General features: G+C 48.2%; 1 protein-coding gene and 1 pseudogene across 4 annotated transcripts in view; one reads left to right on the top strand and one right to left on the bottom strand.

Moving 5' to 3' along the window:
- GATA6 (GATA binding protein 6) overlaps positions 1 to 20,457 on the bottom strand; it is a 33,050-nt gene extending 12,593 nt beyond the window's left edge. Inside the window, exons 1-6 of one of the 3 annotated variants that reach the window (XM_055417107.2) lie at positions 20,279 to 20,457; positions 17,706 to 18,877; positions 13,164 to 13,330; positions 9,297 to 9,422; positions 8,139 to 8,226; positions 7,943 to 8,046 (exon numbers count right to left, since the gene is read on the bottom strand). In XM_055417107.2, the coding sequence (XP_055273082.1) occupies positions 7,943 to 8,046; positions 8,139 to 8,226; positions 9,297 to 9,422; positions 13,164 to 13,330; positions 17,706 to 18,834 (1,614 nt within the window). In that variant the 5' untranslated portion in view covers positions 18,835 to 18,877; positions 20,279 to 20,457. Of the gene's footprint in view, positions 1 to 7,942; positions 8,047 to 8,138; positions 8,227 to 9,296; positions 9,423 to 13,163; positions 13,331 to 17,705; positions 18,878 to 19,297; positions 19,410 to 19,600; positions 19,748 to 20,278 lie in introns of those variants that run through there. The other 2 variants (XM_055417108.2, XM_055417109.2) reach the window with 2 other exon arrangements.
- A 403-nt stretch (positions 20,458 to 20,860) lies between these two features.
- On the top strand, positions 20,861 to 25,103 carry LOC129549736 (uncharacterized; annotated as a pseudogene). The gene is made up of 4 exons (XR_016036670.1): positions 20,861 to 20,932; positions 22,782 to 22,863; positions 23,071 to 23,337; positions 23,933 to 25,103. The product of XR_016036670.1 is annotated as an uncharacterized LOC129549736 (transcript).
- The last annotated feature ends 566 nt before the right edge of the window (positions 25,104 to 25,669 follow it).

Genomic DNA, 25,669 nt, shown 5'->3' on the forward strand with positions numbered 1-25,669 from the left:
TGTTTCCTAACAGGCACACAGACTCATTGAATATTAGTGTAGTTAAGTGTATTTCTAACCACCATCCTCCTTAGGACACAAGCACATAAGAAAAAAAGAAAAAGAAAAAAACGGGAAGTCTAGCAAAGGCCCTCAAATCAAAATGAAACTATGCAAACTCCACATGCTTCCACGTTCCTTGCCAGGGTGACGTGTGACTTTCTCAGTGAAGGCCAATGTGGTCAGACAGGAACTTGAGTGAGTTATTAGAAGGGGCTGTGAAAGAAGAAAAGAAAGGGAGCCTGGCACGTAAGGAGCGTGAAGATAAAATGCCAACAAAATATTTATGTTCATGGCTTGCAGCAAGTGGCGAGTGGTATATTAATAACTGCGATGATGGGCCGACTCCCTGGGAGCGGTGGGAGACGTCGGCTCCAGCCCCGGCTGCAAGGCGGGCTTGTCTTGTGACCTTACGGAGTCACTCCGGATCCTGGTTTACAAATGAGCCCCTCATAATACCTAAGTGCAACTCTCTCCCAAACCCTCTTGTGAGAGTAATGCCTTTTTAACTCTTTTATTCATTTAGAGAAAAAAAAATATCTTGGACTATAAACTCTTGGGTGGGGGAAATGGACGCTTGCCTCTTTAAGAAATGCTTTTTAATGGTTTTATAAAAATTAAATTGAAGGCAATTTGCATATCCTGCAAGTTCCAACTCACTTGGCACTCACTCAGCATGAGTTTAAACCCCACTTCAAAAGGATTTGGGTACCTCAATCTGGTATTTCATATTTTAAGGGAGACTTTTTACCATCATATCAGGCATGTCAACAACAGTAAACTTGCCTACCTATTGTTTTTTTCCTATTACCCAGCTAACAAAGCCCTGGAAATGCAATGGGTTTTATTGATAAGTATATTTAACAAGAAAATGTATATAATATAGCTTATATATTTGGTCATGAGCAAATCACTTCTACGGTGCTATTCTCCTAGCTGTACCATCAGCCAAAACTAACCAAAATTAATCAGATTTCTTTAAGAAAATGCCATTTCTTCCCTCTGAAGACTTCAACAGCTCGTATGAATTCAGTGCGCTGTAATGGTGAAAACACTGACTCTGGATCTGCCAGGCCTGGATCCAATTCCAAGCCCATCTCTTAATCTGATTCGTAACCTTGGGCCTATTACTGAGTGTCACTCCCCAAAATAGAAAATAGAAAAAGATACCTCATTTGTACAGTGATAATTGGGAATAAAAAAAGATACATAAAACAACTGGAACATAAAAGGTACTTGGTGGAAGTTAGTCTCCTGCCTTCCTACATCCCACAATCTTACAAATGAGAAAGTACAAGAAACAGAGAAAATTCAAAGCAACCATTATGATGATTAATCCATTAACACCCGATTCCTGAGTGCCCTAAAGGTGTGTGTGGAACATTCAATGTAAGAGTTAAGCAGGAACTTTGGCCCCCACTCCAGCAGCCTCTTAAATCTTCTCTTTTTGACACATGAGGTCCTCTGAGTGAAGGCAACTCCGACTGTATGTAGGTCCTTCGTGAATGTTCCTTTCAGCTATCTAACCACTATAAGGATAATTAATAATAATAGAAGGTATAATTGTGTGACCAATCATTATGTCGAGTAAATCCAAAGTGTTTCAACTACTCAGGGGAAAAGACAAGTAGAATATAAAACTTACTAATATAAAAAGCTTCGTGACTCAAGGGATGTTTTCCTGTTTTCATCATAGGATGCAAATATTAACATATAAAATAAAATCCATAAAAAGAATATAAAACATTAACTTGCCAAGTACCTAACCTTTCTTCAGAGGCCTTATAAAGACATCCAGACAGCCCAAGAAATGTCAGTCCCTAAATCACTGCCCCTCATCTACAAGCACTTAAGCACTTAACTCTTTCAAACCACTTCTAGCATGAGATTTAGCACCATGCAGCCCAGAGGTATTACTTCTGACAAGGTCATTGCATAAAGCTGTTACCAAGAAGAGGCTGCAGTAGGGAAAAGAGTCTCCCTAGGCAGACAGCCTCCCTGAGGTTAAAGGAGACAGGAACTGAGACACCTATTCAGCACAGAGAAACTGACCAATGAGCAAGGCCCACCCAAAGGCAGAGAGCCAGCCAGAGATCCCCGTGTCTCAGTCTAAGGACGCCTGCCTCTCTCCAAGGAAGCTGTCTATCAGCAACCACCAATCACAAAGAGAGGAAATGAATCCCTATCACTAACACGCCCTCCGTAATAGTCTCCATCCTGAAGGGTCACCTGGCAGCCACCCTGAAACCATCTTGCCCCCAAGGAGCCCCTAGAGACCAAGAAACTAAACGTTCTAAGGTCAGGACACATCACAAGTTTCGAGGAGGGAGTTTTCCTTTGTAATTGTGAGAGGAAAACTCTGCTTGTAAAATGTATAAAAAAGGATCATGCGAGCATTTGTTTACATCAATTATCAAAACACGCCCAGTTCAGGATGATTTAATTGTCAGACTACATGGTTGACAAGAAACCACAGTAGGTATTAGAGAAAGTCCACCATTTAGAAATGAACTTAGTGTGGACCTTACCTAAGGCTTAATATGGACTTGAAAGCAGTTTGAAATATCTGCCTTCCACCTAATTGATCCATCTCATCTCCTGCTGTTGGCTTTTTACACCCTAAGATCAGCCATACTGAATTCCTAAAACTGTGCCCTTGAAGAATCATAGCTACCCATGCTCTTCTTCTTCCTGGAGGCCTCGATCCCAATTTTTCCCCTACAAAAATTCTCCACAACTAATTCAGATTTCCTCTCCTCTGTGAAGCCATTTCCAACCCTGTAGTCGGAATTCACGGCTCCCTACTTTTGACTTCTACTTTGTTGTTCATTTATAGCTTTTTCAAATCTCATCTGTCTGTACATATGTGCTCCCACCACTACCACCACGTTATGAACAATTCAATGTCTGGAATCTTGTTTTACTACATGAGAAACAGTGTCACCCCAGCACAATGCTCCTTAAATAGAACAATGACTGCAAGGCAAAGGCTACTCAGATAGAGTTTGTGTTTATTTCAACATTAAGTGTTCAATGATGACGTCAACATTTGCACTATTAATATAAATTTAATAATTTTTTAAAATAATCATCAACAGAACTACTTTCAGGCGGGCAAAATATGTTCAGTGATTTCTTATTCTCAGACATTGTCTTATTGTTCATTTTCTCACCAAATTAATCTTCCCTGTCCCAAAGAAAATTAAGAGAAATACCCTTTATCTAAAAATTGGGGGATGAGTTATAAACATATGCCACATGCCTACGTAGAATATATATACACACACACTTTATGTATGTGAGTACATATCCAAAGTATCCTCCAGTTTTATAAATTTTTAGCTACAAGTCCTAAGAGGGATAGGAATCTACAGAGGCTACTTGTTAAATCTTATTTGGGAATTGCTGAAATAAAATGTTATCATATTTGTCTAATAACAATAACAACAAATACCATAAAAATACAACTCAGTCAAGAAATGGAATTCAGCGAAAGATTTAAATATTCTTATAATCCACAGAGAACACAAATGGCAAAGAAAATCTGATGTCTATTCAGGTCCACTAAAGACTCATTTTTCAGTAAATTTACAGATATGGGAAGATTTTACACTAAATAAAAAAACTATTCTGGGGAAATTTAAGTTCAAAGTCACAAAATTAATCAACGTATCAAAAACTAAGTTCAACACATTTCTCAACCCAAAGAATTCCATAGAAGAAACTGATTCTAAAATTCTGATCAACACAGAAAAAAATAAGGAAAAGAAAAATGAAAGATAATACGGTCTAGGGAATAATAAGTGTTATATAAATGAAAGCAAATAAATCATTTATTGCAATCATTTTTAAAAATTCTAAAAGGAACAAGACAGGGGTTATTTTACTACCAGGCTGTGCAGCAGCAGCCAACAAGTTTTCCTGTTTTCATAAAGGAGACAAACTGCCCTCCCTCCACCTCCCAAACCACACCACATGGGCAGAGCCTGCAACAGTGAAACTGAGTTCTAAGGGAGCCAGGTCAGTGAGCTGATGACCATGAGAAGGAATGAGACAGAAGTCCAGTTAAAACATAAAGGAGCATCGCTTCTCAGCCTTCTGGCTAAGATCAAGTGTAAAACACAAAGGAGCAACATAAAGCTAAGACATGCCAAAAAGTCAACAGTATGAAGAGCAGTGCAAAAATGACTCTCCTGTCTCTCCCCCCAGAATCCTCCCATCCTGCCAGATCTGCTCAGGTACCACCCCTGAATGTGCACACAGGTGGGGACCTCGGAACGTAATAAAGAAGTCCTCTAAGACTGCCTACTAGTGATCTCCAACAGCTCATTCCTCAGCCGGGAATTAACACAACCAGTCTGATAGGTCTCTTCTCAAAGATTTGACTTCTCTGCTTTAACTCACGATCCTTAAGGAAGGCGGGAGAAGCAGGTATGTAGCCACTGCCGTCTCTAAGTAGAGCACTTGGCCCGTTTCCTTGTTCCATTGGGAACGTGCCTATGATTACCCTTTGTTCTGGAGCTCGGTTGTCCCTATTAAACTAGGACTTCCCTGCAGGACTAATTTCCATCCTGCCAGTCACAGGGGCCACTGGAGATCCACGGTGTGGACTCATCACCACAGGAGGTTTAAGGGTCAAGTCAAAGAAGGAATCCTGTGCTACAGACCAGATACACCTTTGCTACGGGGATATAGCAACATCCCCTTTACCTACAGGGCTCACAAAATCCTATAAGCAGTCGATAACAACAGCTGTCCTCCAACATCATAAACTGAGACATAAGTGGGAACATGTCACATCTTTGTCAACACAGCCGCCTTTCACAAATGCTTCTGCCAGCTGCTCACAGATAACACCTCCAGCAGACTCTTCATGGCACCTTCACTGCCAGAGTGGCCACACGCATACAGAACCGGTCAGCCCAGGAGGGTCAAGGGACCAACAAAGACACACCCTGGCGCTCATGGGGACACCACTGAGTCGGCTTCAATTATCCTTGGAGGGGGCAGTTTCCATAAGGCAGCCAGCAGGTTGACTTCTGTCAAGTAAGCCTGCTTCCCCCAACGGCCCCATCAGAATGGCACCGAGGACTCCGTGATGGGCTGGCCATCAGGGAACACCCAGGAGCCCAGGTGCCAGCCCTGGCCAGGGAGGGATGGGTCCTTGGAGGGAGGAGGGGATGATGGGTCGTCCTTCCCCCCACCCTGCCGCCCCCAGCTCTGGGAAGAGCTGTCAGGACGCATTTCTGAGGCCACCTGGGCTTGGAGAACTGCCCTGGCTGCGGCTTGCACGGCTGTCTCCTGTGGAAGCTGCCCGGCTCCAGGAGTGATGGGGAACTTGTAGGGAAGTGCTCTGACTCCCCCAATGTCTAAAGTACTTTTTTTAAAAAAATACTAAAATTGTTTTGCATTCTGACTGCTAGTGGAAAACTGAGCCTTCCTCTGAGGGCACTGGCCAGCCAGCCACCCCCAGGAAGCAGGCTCCCAAATGAGACAGATGTCGAGACACCAAGGCTGACTTGGGACCAGCCTCCAGATTCCCAAGGTCCCACTTCCAGGCATGCCCAGGCTAAATCCTGTCACTGCCTTTGCACTGTTCCTCCCCTGGAGGGCAAAATCGATTGGACTTGCAAACAGTCAATTTTGAATTTTTACATCACAGAACCACTGCAAGAGTGAGCAAAACAGATTCCACTCACCACTAAAGCCCATTGTTGGGCAAATATCTCTATTTCTGTGCCATTTATCATTCAAATTTAGCTTTTGCCTCACTAAGCTTAGACTATAGCACTGACAGAAGGGAGCTAGAGCAGGCAGCAACCCATTTTTCAGCCAGCAGAGATGGACCACTGAGGCTGAAATTGTACCTGGTCCCTCAATGATTTGGAAAATCAGAATACTGTTTTGCCTCACGTAAGCCCCATAATTGGCTTCTATAGCAGTTCAGATGGTAAAGAATCTGCCTGCAGTGCAGGAGACCTGGGTTTGATCCCTGGGTCAGGAAGATCCCCTGGAGAAGGGAATAGATACTCACTCCAGTATTCTTGCCTGGGAAATATCATGGGCAGGGGCGCCTGGCAGACTACAGTCTATGGGGTCACAGAGTAGGACATGACTTTCAAAAGCTACATAATTGCTTCTGAGGACTTAGGGCTTAATAAAGGAAATTTTAAAATAATATTGATCTTTTCATTTCCTTACAAGTAACTTCTATTCACCACTTTAGCCCCTTTAAGTTACATGTTAGCCTCTTGTAAAAAAAAAAAAAAGTCCTTCACCAGCATTCACCTTTATGAAGGTTATAAAGGTAAGAATGTTGTTTAAGAACATGTATCTGCAACAAATAAAAACAGCAAAAAAGCTTTTTCCATTTTGAAACTCTGAAAACGTTTCTTGATCATTAAAGAACCACCCCCCCAAAAAAAGAGTTTGAATTGGAGGATAAAGAAAATATCAAATATAGTTTAAAGCAGTTTAAAAAAATATTTTTTAATGTTTAATTTTTGTTAGTTTAAGGCAGCAAAAATACCAGCTCCAAGGTTCCCAGTTCAAAGACACCTCGAGGGCAGTAGTTTCAATTTCACCTGCGGTGATTGTCCTAAAACACAAATTTCCAAGCCCCACCCCTAGAGACGCTGACTCAGAAAATCCAGGGTGGAGCTCAGGAATCTGTAGTATTTCAAAGTATCCCAAATAAAGCAAAATTCAATGGAGAAAAGAATTACTAAGTAGGGATTTTAATGCTAATGTTTCATCCTAAACTAGTCTCAGTGTAATCCTCACCCGAGGCACTCTGGGAAAACCTGCCGCCCCAGGGTCAGCCTGCATCTCTGAGGGCCAGGGTGCAGCCACGTCATTTTTAAAGGGCATTCCAGCTAAATTTGGGAAACCCTAGGCGGGGGAAGTGCTCTTCACTTGAGAAAAACTGAGTCTCAATCATGGCTTTACAGAAACTAAGTCTGTGATCTGCACCAAAGGCATCCTCGTAGGGGTGTGAATCTCTCACAAACCCAATCGCTCACAGGCTGATCACAAGGCTGAAATAAGCCTGGGTACAATCAAGGGACATTAGAAGAAGGCAAGGCTGCCCAGCCCAGCAGAGGACCAGCAGTTAGGTGAAGATCAGTGAATACAGCAGCACGTGACTCATGGTGATGATTTTGGGTAGATGATTTCAAAAAAGAGAGAAAAAGGGAAAGAAGGAAGAGGAGAACAGAAAAGGCTGGGGTCAGGAAGATTTGTTTTAGTTGCTGGACTGACTCTTTTGCAATCCCATGGATTATAGCCCACCAGATTTCTCCGTCCCTGGGATTTTCCAGTCCAGGAATATTGGAGTTGGTTGTCATTTCCTTCTCCAGGGGATCTTCCCAACCCAGGGATCGAACCTGCAGCTCCTGCAGGTTCTATTGGCAGGCAGATTCTTTACCACTGAGCCACCAAGGAAGACATTGATAAGATAAGCAAAAGCAATTTAAATGTCATGGGCATTGGGATATATAAAACCATTGAGCTGTGGTACTTTTCCTGATCTACACTAGAAATTTACAGACATATAGATATACATATGTACGTATACACATACACACATATAAACTCAGATAAAAACCTGGAAATAAAACAATTTAAAGCACTTCAAATCCAAACTTCTTGCTTTTACTTAGGTTAATTCAACCATAAAAAAAACACGATATAGATCTTAATTAAGAGGTTTGTAAAGTACTTAAGTTTGTCATTTTGTTGACATTTAAATGTAATTTCCTCTAAAAACTATTCTTAGGTATCAGCTAACTAAACTGAACTGTTGGTTTAGATTATTGTACTACCAGATAAGATAAAATTGGAGATAATATACAGGAGAGCAACTCACTAGCTCAGAAAGAGTCTATGCTGTTTCAACACTTACCCCTGAGGCTGCCGGTTGTGTGGTGGGGGAAGTATTTTTGCTGCAGTCATCTGCGTTAGAAGAGGTGGAAGTTGGAGTCATGGGAACAGAATTATTGCTATTACCTGCAACGGTCAAAATTAACCTCATAAATATACATATACTCTTCTAAGGTTGGCAAATATTTCACAGTCAAGCAGCATTTTCTTATATTTACCAGAGCAAGCTTTTGACTTATTTATGTTCTTCGGTTTTCGTTTCCTGGTTTGAATTCCCTCTTTTTTCATAGCAAGCGGTCGAGGCACCTAAAAAATTTTTCACATAGGCCATAAGTTTAATAAATATTATACTGCAGAAAAACCAAACTAACTAAAGACCAAACGTCAGTACTGAAAGCCCTCATTTAAAAGAACTTGGCATAAATTTCAATCCAATTTTTATACACACTTCATAGATTCCAACAGAACAAAGACCACACTTTCCCCATCAAATGCAAAGATTCCTCCGGGGGAAAAAAAAAAATGAGGTGATTTGCCAGGTAGACTCTCTTCCCTCAACTTAATGTTTATTGTTTTAAACAACTTCAATTACAGAGTGAAACCACTGAATTACATATTTTTATTTCAAAAAGATTGTGAAGTCTTCTTTCTACATATACCAAGGTTATTTTTCTTTTTAAAATTGGCGTATTTTATAATATCCTGTGCTATGCTTAAAATGCAGAATCTTTTTAACTAGAGCTATCCAGTGTTATGACTCTTCTGTATAGATGTATTTGATTGCATTCACATTTTTAAGCTATAAACTAGTTAGTGTGCATTTCTAGTAGGTTCCATGCTTTTTTTCTTTTTAAGTGTACAGGTTTTTAAAATACACACACTACTATATACAAAATAGATAACCAACAAAGACCTGCTGTATAGCACAGGGAACTATACTTAACATTCTGTAATAACTTAGGAGGGAAAAGAATCTGAAAAAGAATATACACACACACATATGGATCACTGAATCACTGCTGCACATCTGAAACACAACATTATAAATCAACTAGACTTCAATTTTACAGCTTTTTAAAAAAGATTACTACCATCTTATCAGTTCTAAAATGCACATTTCCCACGTTTTTGTATTTGAACAATCTGGATGTCTGACTATGGATGTGTGTGACTTTAACTGGCAGCACTTTTTGTTTCTTAGCGGTATGATAAGAGTTTCTAGTATAATTTACAGGCCCCTAGATTCACAAACGTGCGTGTACAAAAATCAGATCCTTCACCTCCATGCCCTCTCCTTTGCCGATTTTTTTTAAGCTGAAACTAAGTACAAACAAGACACTGAAGGTATATACACAGAAGCAGAGTAGGTGCCGCACCCCATGGAGCTTCATGTAGAGTCCACAAGCATTGCACACAGGCTCGCCCTCGGCGTTTCTGCGCCACAAAGTGGTGGTCGTGGTGTGACAGTTGGCACAGGACAATCCAAGCCGCCGGGAGGAAGGCTAGAAAGCATCACAAGAGAATGCACAGACATCATAAGTGCTTTTCACATATACGCTACACACATCAATGCGTCGTGTCCCTGCCAGCAAGCATGTACCTGGTTATTATAAATAAGCAGTCCCCCTTGAGGAAAAAAAAAAAAAACCTTTGAAGTGTAATTAGGTTGACCTTCCTGGATCAAAGTGTGCTCCATCTAATACAGATCAATTGATCTGCCCCAGCTCATTAGCATAGATGAGAGCAGTCACAATACTGGCCAATGCCTGTGCTCACTGCTGTTGTCAGAGGTCTGAGTAAAGAAATGCAGTCCCAAACTGCCTGCCAATGCGTTAAGTGGCTTTGGGGAGTCTCTGCCTCACCTGAAAACTGAGACAACCAGGTCTATTTCCCAGATATGTGCAGAGGAATAAACCAAAAACTGTAGGAAAGCCTATACATATTAATAGAAATGAATTTTGGAAGATGCACAAAAAAATTTTGTAAAGAAACATATTTTAATACATCTCATTATCATCATGACCGCCTATTGCCTGAGTTTTCTGTATTATCCATTCTCCAAAGGATAAGCAAATTCTACAACACGGTGTGAGTTCTGGCCTTGTCTTGGTGATGCTGCTATATTTGATTTACCCTGATAGTATAGTACTTTTCCTCACATGATGGTGGTGCTTTAGTCGATAAAATCGTGTCAACCTCTTGCAACCCCATGGACGGTAGACTGCCAGGCTCCTCTGTCCTTGGGATTCTCTAGGCAAGAATATTGAAGTGGGTTGCCTTTTCCTTCTCAGTACAAAGGGTTAAATTTATCAGAAAAGGTCGTCTGTCACTCTGATTTCTATGTTTCCTTTATACCCATAACATCCTTATGTGGAGTTTATCTCCTCTAAAAAATTATGTGTAAATTATAAAGAGGGGCTTTTTAAGTTAGTCTAAGTTCCTACCTAGAATGACAAAAAATCTAAATTTGCTTTTCGATTACCTAGATGGGCAACTAAAAAAATGTGCTATGACTTCAGTTAAAAAAAAAAAAAAACTATGGGGAAAATCCAGGGACCAAAACAAGTTGAAAGATATAGAATTAAGGAAGTTGGTTGTGATGATTAATTTAAGAAAAGAAGTTATAAAGAATAGACAAAAACATAGATTGAGCATGCACTGACTATTCAGATTAAAAGACAGAGATTTTCAAAATCTTTGTTGGCAAAGTCAAAAGCTAAAAATTGAATTTTGTTTTTACAACTCATGTCCTGTTGTTATTGCTACAGCATACTCTTTACAGACAAGTTGTAAAACCAAAGAAACACTGGGAAGCCTCTTAGCACTGTCACATTTTTAAGAAGTCGGTGCTAAGAAAGAATCACTTTGACTTTTGGTGGAAACGAGTATGTTTGGCTGACAGAACTATTTGGGAACTTGCTTTGTTAAAATAATGAAAACATGAAATCTTACACCTCAGGGCTTCTTTTTTTTTTTCCTTTATCCTTAAAAGAGAATAATTTCCCAGAAGAGCACTCCTTTCTCTTCATAAATATGAAATAAGTAAATTAGGGACAGGAAAGTTCATTTTATAAACAGGTCATTTATGATAGTTTGCAGTGGAATTTGGAGCCAATGTGAGGCAAACTTGTTATCAGAATCTGACATTATAACAAAGAACTTTATGACTGTCAACTGCAGATCATAAGTGAAGCCAGTCCCCATAAACATGTGAAATGAAGGTGAGCAGGTTATAAAAGTTTCTTGTAACAAGCGATCTCAGTTATATTCATCACTAACAAGGAATTCAAGTTACACCATAAATCTCTTATTTTGCAATGTATTACAAGTTCAAATTCACTGTGATTGGTCCTGTACTGCTAGCTAAACAAACTTGGGTTCAACATTCTATGTCTGAGAACTAACTAGATCCAGCAAAACCATAAATAAGAAGCCCACAGGAGAACTAATTGATAGACACACCCGTCAATTGGTATCATTTATAACCCATTTACAAAGCACATTGTCGGACCTTGGTCACTGCCAAGACACCTGCCATACAGAAGGAAAGCTAATAGATTCAGAGATGTTAAAAACTGGGTTTTGTGTTTCCTGTCAACAGCTATTTTTACTGGTAAGTGCACAAAACCAACGCCACTCTCTAAATATGGATGTTAACAGATCAAATTTAAAATAATTTGCCTCCAATAAAAAATAAATTAATTACCTGAGAAAAAAAAATGCCACTAGAAACGAAATGGCTACTATTCTGCTAGCTTTTTGCTATATCTTGAGAAAATGTTGCCTTTCCGGGCTCAACCAGGACTCTGTTCAATGTGCCTTTCCAAAAAAATAATAATCACTTTCATTGTTCATACACTGGCTAATGCATGAACACAAGGAACTTCCTTGGAATATTCACCAGCAGTACTTTTTAAATACGATGCATGTAAGAAAAATGAAAACCACAGGGAGTCAGGCACAGAAGTTAAGGATGCCCTTTGAAGCAAAGTCTAAGCTGTGGGTGACTAACAAGTTTAAGGCACATACACTCATTAAATTAACCTCGGCCACTTTATTTTAAATGCATTAAAAACAAAACAACCATAAAACTAATTGCTTCTCTTTAAGGTGGCAGACTCACATTGTGATGCAATTTCACTCTAATCTATTTAACACAAACAACATGTGTAGCATTTGTTCCTGCTAATTAGAGTATAATAATTAAATAAATTACTTGGATACTTAAGATGTCTGGCATCTAACTGTAAAATATTTTGCTTTAAAAGGTATTAGAGTATGAGTACTTGACTAAACAAATGTTAGCCTTACAGTGGGGCGTGTGAAAGCTTTCATTTATTTTCTCTAATCAGGACAGCAGTAAATACCCTTTCCTTCTTAAAAACACAGGGGACAATAAGAGATTAATCCCTGAATAAAATCAGAATTCCCACACTTTAAATCATAGTGAAATGTGTTGGGATGGTGAAAATCTTCTACTTGAGAAAAATGTGCAGACTGCATTTTTCCCCTCAAGTTCTATGAACAGTAGTTCTCTGAACAGCCAGATTTCAAAATAACAAAAGTTAGAGTAAATAAATTTTTCACTAGACTCAAGGACAATCCAAAGGACAGATGGAATTTGGAGCTAAAACTAGTCTGAAGAGGTGGAAGGGGCCCGGAGGTGGAAAGGACAGAGTCAAAGGGATTCAAGACTAGCCTGTGGGGACAAGAGGGCTGTGGGTTCCATTTTAACATCCATTTTACGGGATGTTACAGAGGAGCTAGATCTCTTCAAGAATCGACTCCAAACCAGACCAAAGAGTCCACAGTGAAAAGAAACCTTCACCTGACCTGGGACTGCAGTCTTAGTTTTTCTCCCTAGAGGTTACTAACATTACTCATTCCTTGGATCTCCTTCCAAAATTATTTCAGTGCATTTGCAAGTACATCTAGAGATGTGTAAAGATAGGGGATTAATACTTTTTTAAAAAGACAGTACCACACCACACCTTCCTTTTTTTTTTTCATTTAAGGATGTCACTCTCTGTGTGAATTTGAGCAGAAGGCTGCCTTCGTTCCCCTGTGGCTAGTTTTGGGGACGATCTGCCCGGGTGGGCGCTGAAACTATCCGGGACCCTCAATTCGGGTCCGCTCTGGGCCGCGGGCACAGGTGCGGGCCGGGTCGGGCGGGCAGAGCCGGGTCCCGCGTGCAGCGCGCAACTCCGGGCCGGGCCGCGGGGGAGGGCGGCGCCCGCACTCACCACGCGCTTCTGCGGCTTGATGAGGGGCCGGCTGAGGCCATTCATCTTGCTGTAGAGACCGCAGGCGTTGCACAGGTAGTGGCCGGTGCCGTCGCGCCGCCACAGCGGCGTCTGGATGGAGCCGCAGTTCACGCACTCGCGGCTCTCGGGCAGGTCCTCCAGCAGGTCTGCGGGACGAGAGGCCGGTGAGGTCCCGCTGCGCGCGCGCTCGCCCGCCCGACCCCGCGAACCCCCCAACCCGCACCCAGAGTCCCCCGGCCCGCTCCCGCGCCCTTCCCCACCCCGGCTTTCTGCTCGGCGGTCCGGCCGGGAGCCGGCTGTTGATGTCACCGCGACCGAACAGTTGACCAATTAATTATTTGTCCAATACTTCTGCACCCCTGGGCGCGCCCCGTGCAAAGCCCTGCAAAGTCCGGTGACAGAGCTAGAAGCCCGGCCCGGATCATCCGCCTTCCGTCTCCCCAAGGACCTCGGAGTTGAGATGAGCCGTGGGGTGGTCGGTGTCGGCCCCCTGACCTCTCCTTTCCCGCTGTTCCCAAGCTTTTCAAAACTGAAATCCATCATAATTACAATATACCACTTGCCAAAACCCGATCACTGTTTACAATATTAACAGTGATCGCTCACCCCAGCCCCCACTCGCAAATATCCCCGCAAATACCCCGGGACATAACGAGGCTGTCTTCTTTCATCTCAAGTAATTTTTTGAAAGTATTTGCTATAACTACCACTCTTCCTTTTCCTCCATAAAGAATAGACAACTGAAATTAGAAATACTGTTCTTGAGCACTTTTACCAATTAATTAATAATGAATCCTGGGGGGGGGAACGCAATAAGAAATTAGTAAGAACAGAGATGAATGTTAATTTGATTTTCATGTCACAAAAACCAAACACTAAAATATTATGATTTTAAAATGGGTCTAATTGCTACAGTCTACAAAACTTCTACAAACGGTCGATACTGAGTGGATTCAGAAAATTACCAGCACTGTTCCAGTGCTAAGTCAAAGTTTTTCCTACTTTCCTACACTAAAATTTCAACTTATGTCATCTATTTTAATATTTGTCATTTTACTGTTTGGTTTTCCAAAGTTCATAATTAACCTAAACCTGCTAACTTAAAAAAAAAAAAAAGCCTTTAGAGTAAATGATTTTAACATTTATTACTTCTTCTTAAATCAGCTAAATATGAACAATTAACTAAAGTGAGATGGGTACTTATCAAGTACTTTTAAAATAGACTTTTTAAAATATTTCCTTTAAAATAACTGTTTAGAGTTATTTATATTATACAAAATTTAAATGTTACAATTTGGCTTTCTTCAAGGGGCATTTTGAATCAAATTTTAAAGTAAATAAACATTACACTTTAGAGTTTATTTCACGACTGTGTTAGCAAAACTTCCTATTCTTTCTCTTTCTGTTCGTCAGTGGTTGGTTTATAGCTTGTGTCTACCATCAGCTTTTGTAAAGATATTTGTCTGATTTGGATACACAAAAATCTTTAATTCAATTAATATTATTTTCCCTGCAAAACAAGTTTCCTTCCTCCTCAAGAAATAAATTTAAAAGAAACTAGCACCCCCCATAACCCCAGTTCAAAGTTGTCATGGGGATACTGCAACTTAGAACACATCACAAAGATTTATTCTTCTCCGCCCTAAAAGCCACTATTGACTACGGTAATCAGTAAAATGCTCAGGACTTCAAGGACGCTGAAGTTAAACAAGGTATTTGTCTTTGTTGTTGACTTTAAAATGTTACCTATCAGAGCCCCTCTCTCCATGGAGAAGTGGGGCATTCCCTGGAGAACCCAGCCCCATGCCTGGCCTCCTTCTCACAGGCTGGAAACAATAAAGAAACTCCCAATAGAAGACTGTGAGCGCCCCAGGTAAATCTCTTTGGTCAGCTGAAAACCCAAAGACAAAATGTAAAGCCCTGCTTGGATAAATAAAATTTAGGAAGTTTGCCTATTTTTAATTAAGTAAAATCTACAGTTCCCATTCCCTCCATACTTTTCCCGCTCCTCGTTCAGTAGCTTCGATTTTATAAGCAAAATGCGACTTTTTATAAAGCACAAAATCTAACTGTGCTGGAAGCTCTCTCACCAACAAGCCCCCAGTAGGACCCCTATTCATCCTCACTTGTCTGCTTTGGGTGCCCCGGGGAGTGACAGACTCTGGGGAGAAGGGTGAAGTCATCCCCAGATTGAGAATGGAACCCAATTCAGCAGGAGCTTGGAAGAGCACTGGCCTCTGGGGACAGAGCTCGCCCCCAGCCCCCCCACCACACACCCGCCAGCCAGCACCAGGGAGAGGTGGACACACCAGGTCCCCAGAGCACCAACCACACCCCGCCTTCCCACTGGGCCCTGCCATCCACTCAAGTCAGTTAAAAGAAGGCCTCCAATTTTTTAATCAGAGTGGAGAAGCAGAGAATAAGGAACCTGGGAGGAGAGGGGCTGGGGGTCAAGGTCTCTCTAGCAGGGGAATACCTGTGAGGACAAGCAAAATTAGGGTCATTTATCTCCCCAGCTCCCAGACAGGCTTATTCTCAGCAGCTTCCTGCCTTCTTAAAAGACTCTTCACACAACAGTTGTGTGTTCCCAAACCCCTCTCCTTTAAAAAAAAAAAAAAATCTGAACCTATACAAGACTTTTCAAACTTTGCAGCATCCTACCCAGAAAGCAAAAATATATATATATATATATATATATAGTGAAAGGTTAGGCTACATTTAAAATGAAATAACTTATAACTTGTCTGTAACTGCACCCAATCCCTCTAAAAGGGTTTTCTTCACAGAACCAATCAGTTTAAACATCCCAAGATTCCCATTCTGCCTTTTGGACTGCTGCTCTTCCATTGCCCCCTGAAATGCTGAAACCGGGCAAAGGGAAATGGAGGTCAGGCTAAGGTGTGTCCCTCAAGCCTGCAGAACTGCCCCCAACCCAATTCACACAACTTTTCAGATTCCCGGCTGGATTCCTGACTTGACAAGCGCCTCACACCCCAACCACCACCTCCTCCCCATCCTTTGAAGATCCATCTCCCAGTCTCTCTGCTCCCTGGAGCCAGACATGGGTCCCCATGCAGCAGCAAGAGGGACCTGGCTCTGTTCTCTGCAGTTTCCAAACTTCAACGGGGCCCCTCATCACCCCCTCTCTACACCCAGACCCACAGACTGTAAAGATTTTCAGCCCAGTGTTACTGAGAGAGGGAGGTTCGAGTCAGATCCCTCACCTTCAGGCCACTGGCATTCCCAGATTGCCCCTGAGCACAAGACTGGCTGTGCCTCACTTGACCCTCACTAATTAAGACCCCTAAAAGTCCTGAATGAGAAGCCCAGCCCTGGGGAGTGTGAATCCCAGGTGGGATAACTGAGGCTGAAAGGCCTCCTTGTGTTTGTCACCTTCTGACACCCACAACACCCCTTGAAGAAGCAATGGGCCAAAAGTCTTTTTTTTTTTTTGGTCTTAGGAAACTGTCAACCTATATCAAACGCGTGAAATACAGACAGACCCCTGCAAGCACGAAGAAGGATCCAGAACCCTGCGGCTGAGGAAAGAAGCCAAAACCCCTCCGTCCGGCCAGACAACAGTTCACACCCTCCCTGCTTGAGCAGGACAAACGCTCTTCAAGAGCGCGCATTTGCAGGAATTTTGACAACTCTTCCCAGCTCACTCCAAACTGCCCCCACACACTGGAATGGAAAGCATGAGTGGGACTGGAAACTGAAAAATTATTGGCGTGCACTCTGGCCAAGGAATAGCTGTGGGTGCTGGGGTACCCCTGGTCCCAGCCTTGGGGTGGGGCGCAGACGGGAGCAGCAGCCGCAGACACCCCGCCTGTTGATGCCAAGCGAAAGGGCCCTTCCACCAGCTTTCCCTCGGGACAGTCACGAGGCTGACGTCTCTGCCCTCCCAACGAGTCGCAGGGAGATGCCAACTAGGTCCTTTTCCACCGTGGAGCTCTTTTAATAAACACACTATCCTTGAGAAAAACACACTCCACTCCCGATCTTTGGAGAGGTGAATTGGGTACGACTGTATCTGAGGAGTGGAGAAGGAAATGGCAACCCACTCCAGTGTTCTTGCCTGGAGAATCCGGGGATGCGGGAGCCTGATGGGCTGCCGTCTATGGGGTCGCACAGAGTCGGACACGACTGAAGCGACTTAGCAGCAGCAGCAGCAGTATCTGAGGAGAGGGTGATTGCCATGCTCTGCACTCGCCTAAAGTCACCCTCCCCAATGGGAATCCCACGCTTCCACCCGGGAAAACTGGGGTCTGCGACCAGGCTCAGGCCCTGCCAGGTCCCTCCTGGGCTCACTTTTCCCAACGGCCCACTGCAGTCCCTGGACTGAGGCGTACCGGCGCATCTAGTCTCTCTCGTGCAAAACAGAAGCACCATCGCAACGCGGCCAGACTCCGGGCACCCACACCAGGAAAGCCCCGGAAACAGGGCCCAGGTCAAAAAGCTGCTCCACACCCGCCTCGCGCCCTCCAGCCCGCACGCCACGGCGCGACCCTGCCCCCTTACCTGTGCCCGGGCCGCGCGGCACCGGGAGCGGGGCTCCGGCGCGGCTCTGCAGGCTGTGCAGCACCGGGGTCTCGAAGGGACCGGCGGGCCAGGCGGGCGTCAGCGGGGCCCCCACGTAGGGCGAGTAGGCGCTCGGGTGGTGGTGGTGATGGTGGTGGTACGTCCCGTTCAGCGGCCGCGCTGCCGACAGCGAGCCATACTGGTGCTCGCGGCCGCCCATGGCCGCTAGGCCGCCGCCGCCCCCGCTCACGCCGCCCGCGGCCCCACCGCCGGCCGCCGCGTAGCCCCCGGGGTCCCGGGCCGCGCCGTTGGCCATGGGCGGGCTGGGCGAGTAGGGGAAGCGCGCCGAGACGTGCGCCGCGGCCGAACCGGCGCTGCCCGGCCCCGCAGCCCCGCCGGCCGCCGCGCCGCCTCCGCTGCCATACGGGGGGCTATCGGCCGAGGCCTGGGGCCAGCCGGGGTGCGCGCCCGCGCCCCCCGCGTGATTGGCGGGCCCGCCGCCCGCCCCTTGTAGGTACGGCAGGCCGGGCAGCATGGAGCTCACGCGCGTGGTGGGGACGTAAACCGGGGAGCTCGCGGCGGCCGCGGCTGCAGCGGCGGCGGCCGCCGAGTGCACGAAGCCGCCGGGCGAGCCGTCGTAAGCTGCAGGCCCCTGGCTGGAGAGGGCGGCGAGGGTCTGGTACATCTCCTCCGGCTGCTCGGGCGCGAAAGGGCTCAGCTTGGCGCCGCGGCTGGACCACAGCAGCTTGCTGGCGGTCGCGGCTTGGTCGAGGTCAGCGAAGAGCAGTAGGTCCTCCCAGCTCGACAGGGCGCCCGCGGGGCCCGAGATCCCCGGCGCCGAAGGTCCGTGGGGAGCCCCGAAGGGATGCGAGGCGTAGGGACTGAGCAGCAGCGAGCGGGCCGTGGGTCCCGCCGCCGCCTCCGTGTCGAGCTGCGGCGTCCTGCAGTTGCTGGCGCCGCCGGGGCCGCGCTCTCCACCCCGAGAGCAGCAGGAGGAAGAAGAGGAGGAGATGGGGGAAGGCGGCGTGGAGGGCTCCCGCGCTGGAAAGGCTCCCGAGTCGCTGGCGTCCGCAGGAGGCGCGGCCCCAAGGCGCTTCGGCAGGCACCAGCCGCCGTCAGTCAAGGCCATCCACGGTCCGGCGCCGCTGCCAGCTGCCTTTTAGCTCCTGAGACTAGATGGGGAGGGAGACAGGGTAGAGAAGAGAAATTTTAAAAAGGACTTATCAAAGGCGCGGGCTGCACCGCGTCTCACCTCCACGCTTCTCTCCAGCTAATGAGATTCCTCAAAAATCCCGTTTTCTGCCCCGGGTTCCAGGGGTGGGGAAGGAGCATGGAGCCTGCGCAGCCGCCGCAGGGTCCTCCCAAGGCCAGAATACCCGCTCCTCCTCACCCCCAAGGCTTGGATCCCCTGTAGCTCCCTTCCCACCCCCGACGCAGCATCCTTCATCCGCGCGCGCCAGATCCCAGGGGTGACTGGGAGACTGGCCGAGGTTTTCCTTCCGCCCCAAAGTGGCTCCCTCCCGGCCAATGGCACACAAAGGAACTTTTTAAGGAGCCATGCGTGTCTGCGCTGCCTTATCCTGCCTCCGTACCGCGGTCGCTGGCCCGAAACGCCTCGGGGTGAGGGCTGCCCGTGTGAAAACCATTAGCGTAGGGAAGGCAACCTGTCCCCCGAAAACGAAACCGCCGCGTTCTCCCACTCGGGCTTTCCCAGAGCTTCCTGGACTGCGCTGACGAGACAGAACGCGAGCCCCGGAGTGAAATACAACCCAGCCTTGGGAAGGTGGAGCGCCAGGGCGGAGACCGGAGTCTCAGACCTTAGGGACACACAGGCTGTGCGGGATGTCCGCGGGGCCGGAATCTCCTGCCCACCCCACGTCCCCGGCGCCATGCACCTTAGGTACCGCTCGCCTATGCAGCCGCCAGCGCGTGCGCTCACGCCGGCTGGCCCACGCCGGCCAGGCCACCCCGGCCCACCCCGCGGTCATCCCCAGCCACGGAAAGGCCAGACCGTTCTAGAATCGGACGTCGCGGGGTGGAGCGGAGTGCAGAGAAAAGGAGGGGGAAATGCAAGGGGGGTGGGGACGTGAGACCGCCCCGGAGCCGAGGCCACCCCAAAGGGGAGAGCAGGAAGAATGACAGGGAGACTGGGAGGGGGTGGAGGAGGGAGGTGAACGCAACCGGACTGGCCTTCTCGGGGCCGCTTCCTCAAATCGCTTCGGCTCATCGGAGATAACCATACTAAAATTAATACCCACACACAGACCCGGGGTAGATAGCAAGAAAGAATTCTCTGCCTGCCTGACTGCCGGCTCCCGCCCCTTTGCGCCGAGATAACTCTGAGATAAGGCTGAGCGCAGATAAGCGCTTTGGGGAGAGGAAAAGACACCAGAAGTTGGTCCGCGGTGTCCCGGGAACCTGGGAGCCTGCCGGGAATGGAGAAGGTAGACATCCCCGGAGCCGATCGCGGCCCGCAGAGGGCCGGAAAGCCGAGGCCGAGGGGCCTGCGACTAGGGAGCGGAGGTGCAGAGGAGGAAAGAGCGGAGTTGGGGCAAGAGAAGAAGCAGCCGAACCTCGGGTGGGCGCTGCGCATGGAGAACAGCCGTAGCGGAGGGTGCTCCCGAGCGCGGAGAGAGGCCAAGGGCGCCGGCAGGCGAGCGCGAGTCCGGGGTCTGCGCGGTGCTGCTGGTGAATAAAAAGGAGAGAGGAGGCGCCTCTTACTGCTCTGCCGGAAAACTGCAGCCTGCGCTCCTGATTGGACTCACCGAGCCCTAAACAAACAGCGCTTGCCGAAGGGTGCCAGGCTGTGGGTCGGAACTGCGTTCTGCGAGCAGCTGGGCGCTGGAGGTGAAGAGGAGGAGGAGGGAGCGAGGGGAGGAGAGAAAAGAGGGTGGGGAGGGGACGCCAAGCGGCGGGGGGAGGGGAGCGCGCCGCCCCGGCAGACAATGAGCCCCGCGCAGCCTGCGGGTGTGGGCTGAGCCGCGAGCGCCGTCCTGGGAGCAGGAGGCCAGTCCATCCAGGGGGCGCCGATCCCGGGGACGCCGGGGGAGGGGCGGAGGTGACAGAACGCCTGATCTGGCTGGCGACCCACACCCATTCCTCCGCCCTCCGTTACACGCGCTCTCAAGGGGGCGCGTTGGGGGGAGAGGAGGGCGATGGCGCGGGAGGAGTTGACCATGCACAACCCCACGCAGCCACCGCAGCCGGAGCAACGCGCCAGCTCCGGGGTCAGCGCTCCCCCCGAATAAGGGGGGGGACCATGCTTTCCTCCACCGGCCTTCCGCTCTCCTCTCGACCCAGTAAATGAGCTTTTTTGCTCCACAGTTGTGTATGACCGACCTTAAACTCTCCCGATCTCTTCTCGAGACTCTGGGGCACAGGTCGTGGTGGCCGTCGGGGGTCTCGTCTCCTGGGATCTAGGAAAGAAAGAACTCGAGTGTCCGGCTCCCTATCTCTGTCCTACTAAATGTGCTAAATTCCTGGAAATTTTCGGGAGGTTCCCATTTGCACTCCCCAGCTAACCTGAAACTTTTAATTCGGGGTCACGGTGCACGGAAAGTTTAGTCCATGAAGTGCGCAGAGTGGAAAGGGGTTTCCACTCCAGTCACGCCCGGAGGTGCTCTCCGAGTTTGGGTGTCTTGATTGCTCTGAACTTTCCCTGGAGAACTTCAGGTAAGTCTCAGATAAGTCGTTGGCAAGAGGAGGGGGTCACCTTTCCCGGTCCTAGCGAGAAATACCTCTTCCCCACGCCCCCGCCTTCACATACACACCCCTTCTTCGCTCCCTCCAAATGGTTATCACAACTGTGTACAAACTGATACGGTCCTTGGCCAGCAGAGGGGCTGGAAATGAACGTCGCGGGGTTATCAGCGCCGATCTGTCAGCAGGGCGTCGCGGGGCCGCAGGTTCGTCCTCGGCAGGAGCCGTGATGTATGTCTCGCTCCCTTTCACTCGCAAAAAGGATTTTTCCCAACAGATGTGACCTCGGGAGACTGTCGAGAGAGAGAGAGTTTTAACTAGGGCAAGAGGAGTTGTTTTGTGGGAATGGATTTTTACACTTTTTTTTTTTTTCAGGTAAATCGAAGTAAATGATTTTCTAAAGGTCAGTCTCCCTGAAGTGTGTGTGTGTCTTTGTGTATATGTGTGTGTGTTTCCAGCTGGAGAAGGGAGAGGCGCCTTAGCAGAGTTGAACCAGGTTAGCTGGAGGCTTAGTAAAATAGGGTTTCTAGAGATCATGAGACCTCCTGGCTAAATATATGTAACTGTGAACCTGTGAGTCCTAGGGGACAAGGGGACAGGGCCTGGCAGCCCGAGGGAGGAGGGAGCCGAATGGAGAAAGTCGGCGAATCTTTTTCCACCTCCATTCTTCGTTGTAAATTGCTGCTAAACACTTCTGAATTTCAAATTGCTACCGAGAAGCTCCATAAACCGTTCTCATCCAATTTAGTCACTTTTATTACATTCCTCTTTACCTCTCCCGATCACTGAAGCGGCTCCCAGTTTCAGCGCGGCCGCAATTCCGAAAGACTGAAGGCAGAAAACTCTGGAAAGGAGACTAGCTGCTGGAGCAGGATGCAGGGACTTTAAAATTTAACCTGGGTTCGATCGAATGCATCTCCCCGAGCAGATATCCCGGCGTCCGCTGTCCACTTAGCTCCGATCAGGGCTTCCAATGCCTTTCTTTTTTTTTTTTAAACCTGAGTTCCGACCTAATTTTTACCCAGACTGAGTTTTGCAAAAGGTCATCTGTAAGCCGTTACAGAACGGTTGTGGGCATTTGATTTTCTTTCTTTGAGTCCAAGGGTTCTTAAATATTTCTGAGGTCTGTTCTCAAAAGCAAAGTTTTCTTTTTTAAAAATACATAGTGAAGTGATTTCTAATGAAACCAAGTTAACAAATAAATCCTTTGGCTAAGTCGGGAATACAGGCTGTGAATGGCCTCCAAGTTTGAACCCCAACGAGACCGAGCCTCCCTCATCGCCCCCCACACACCCCGCAAGAAACTGATTCCTGCTGTGTGTATTTCTTTATATTTGCAATTACGGGGGTGACCGTGTAAATTTATTTGGACAACAGATGATCCCCAGAGACCTGCTTTTCTGGCCACTCCGCAGCAGCCGGGAGAGGGTGCCCTGGCCCCCGAACGGCCGGGACAGAGGTGAGAGGCGGCACGCACATCAGCTTCACTATGTGCGATTTCTAAGGCTCGAGAAAGGACCTGACATTTTACCTCCCCCCCACCCCCGGAACTCCGATCGCGTTTGAGTATTGCTCAGAACAAAGGTGGGGCAGGGAGGTAATTGTCTGCTCTCTTGCAAGGTAGAAGACTAGTTTTATTTTTCTTGCCAATTAACTAAGAAATAAAACTGCCTGACCCACGGAGTTGATTCAGACAGAAAGCCAGATTGCCTGACCCTTCCAGTTTGCAGTTCTCCCAACGCATCGACTTTGGCCCTGGGAACACCACCCCTGGGGAGCGGCACATTTTCAAAGCCACCCTCCCAGGGGCCCCAGGCCCGGCGCTCTGAGCTTCCTGAGAGCCCCAGCTGGTCCGGGAAGATGGGGTGATATTAGAGGGCGCAGAGGAAGAGCGGCACCGCAAGAGCTGGCGAAGGCCTTCGCAGTGCTCCAGGTAGACGGTCATGTCCTTAGAAGCTGTTTCCTTTCCTTTCTTTCTTTTTTTTTCCCCTTTTCTTTTCCTAACGTCTCTCTCTTCCTTGGGGATTGGCTAATCCGGAACGAAATCGTTCCTCTCTGGACCATTTAGACCCGAGGAGTGGCCCCTCCGGAGCGAGCCTGCCTCCCCGAGCGGCCCTCCTCATCCCTGGAGGGGGGCTGGCTCCCGGGCGCGGCCTGTCCCCAGGGCTGATTTATTTGGGCCGCGCGCGCCACACCGCTCTTCGCCACTCGAATCCAGCCGAACCCAGCCGCCAATCGGGCGGGGGGCGGGGGCCTGGCGGCCAAACGGGGAAGGGTGACGGGGGCGGGGGGGGCCGTCAGTGCGCCGCTTCCGGAGGAGCCGCGAGACCCGGAGAGGACGCGCTATCACCCCCGCAAACGGCAGCGCATCCTCTGTCATTTCACCGATCTCCTGTGCGTCAGCGACGTTTCAGGAAGAAAACGAATACATGCGATTTCTGACTTAACAGCGTGGTTTTAATTCGAGAGTTTTTTTTATTTTATTTTATTTTTATTTTTTTGGTTTTGGCTTTTATTTTTCAAACCAGATTTATGGGACCTTCTCGCTTGTACCATATTTCTTCCCGCCCCGGGGACGCTCTGGGCGAAGGACACGGGGTCGCCTCGGCGCCCCCCTCCAGCCCCGCCAGCGCCGGGGCCCACTCGCCGGGTCGGGATGGCGCGTCCCCCCCTCCCCGACTCGACTCCACCGCTGTCACTCCGACGCAGGTCATCGCCCAGAGAGTCCTGACACTGACGGTGATGGGGTTTGTTGTTGTTTTAATTCTCTAAAAGCCCGAAATACTGATTAGAAACGTCAGGTGGCGGCGGCTGCGGAAGCGTGGGCCGCGCGCAGCCCGGAGGTGGCCCCACCGTGTACCCTGGGCCCCCCAGCCCCCTGCCCGCCGCCGGTCCTGGGCTCCGGGCCCCAGGCGCTGGCGATCGCGGCCCCGCAGCCCCGCGCCGACCCCGCGCGCCGCCGGCGGCCGCCAGCACGGCGCGGAGGTGGGCGCGCGAAAGGTCACCGCGGTGGCATTCCTCTCCGCGCGCTGTTTACGTGACTTAATGTACTTCGTCCGCCGCGGGTAAGTTAGGGCGGCGATAAGGGGGCGGCCGGGGGAGGGTCGTTGTAAAAGCCCCACGCTGGGCGCCTTCCAGCCCTCCCCTCATCCATTAACCTTTTTACTTTCTTCTTCCCTCTCTCTTTTAAAGCTTGTTATCTAGGCCACCCAATGACCGACGAAAGATTTTCTCCCTCGCTGCTTCTCCCCAGACCGCTTTAAACCAAATAAATTTAGCTATTAAGGGCCAAGATGTCTGACAAAAGATCGAAAGGTGTCTCTCCGTGATCGCTTAAAGAAGCGAAGGAGAAGCTTGCGGCTTCATCTCGATAAAGACATTCCACACCGGCGCCGGCCTCCCTCCCCGCGGCCTGCTTGCGTCCCGACACCCTGACAGTCCCCACTCGGCGGCCCAGACCTTGGATGGGCCGGGCGGGACCTGCGGCCGCTGCCCGGCCAAAGAGTGCCAGGCCCTGGGGACCCGGGAGAGCCGGGAACTCCAGGCCTGAGCTGGACTCCCCAAACGTGCCCTCCCCCGCCCCCCGCACCAGACTGAAGACTTAAACCGAGCTCATGCACGCTAAGTCGCTTCAATCGTGTCCGACTCTTTTGTGACCCTTTGGACTGTGGCCCGCCAGGCTCCTCTGTCCATAGGATTCTCCAGGCAAGAATATTGGAGTGGGGAGGTATTGGAGTCAATACCTCCTTCAGGGGATCTTCCGGACCCAGGAATCGAACACGGAGCTCCCGCAATGCAGGCAGATTCTTAACCGTCTGTGCCCCCAGGGAAGCCCCAAATTAGCTCCTATTTGAATTATCTGCTGATGCTGAATTTATACTACAAAGCCAAACCACTCCTAACCTCTCTCCCACTTCTGCGGTTTTGCTGAGGGGCAATGTTACTCTGCATCAATGGTCCTCCGAAGCAGACCTGTTGAACCCCAGTCAGAATGTAGTGGGTGGAAGGGACCCGGCGTCTGGATCACACGGAGGCTAATGGGGTGGGTGTGGACGGCAGAACGACAGTGTGCACGTGGGAAGCAGCAATCCAAATATTCAGGCATCCCCAAATTGAGTTGGGTTATGAAGTGTGGTACATATTATTATTATTATTAATTACTGCTGTAAGCACTGCCTAAAGCCTTGAACTGCCAGCCATGCTGAGGCCCGCCCCTGAGTGATGCCTTCCCCTTCACCAAAGGTGAAGCAAAGAATATCCAGTTT

The sequence above is a fragment of the Moschus berezovskii genome, chromosome 28, assembly GCF_049115385.1.
Source record: "Moschus berezovskii isolate FMDL1 chromosome 28, NW_MosBer_1.0, whole genome shotgun sequence".
In the NCBI taxonomy this organism is placed as follows: Eukaryota; Metazoa; Chordata; class Mammalia; order Artiodactyla; family Moschidae; genus Moschus; species Moschus berezovskii.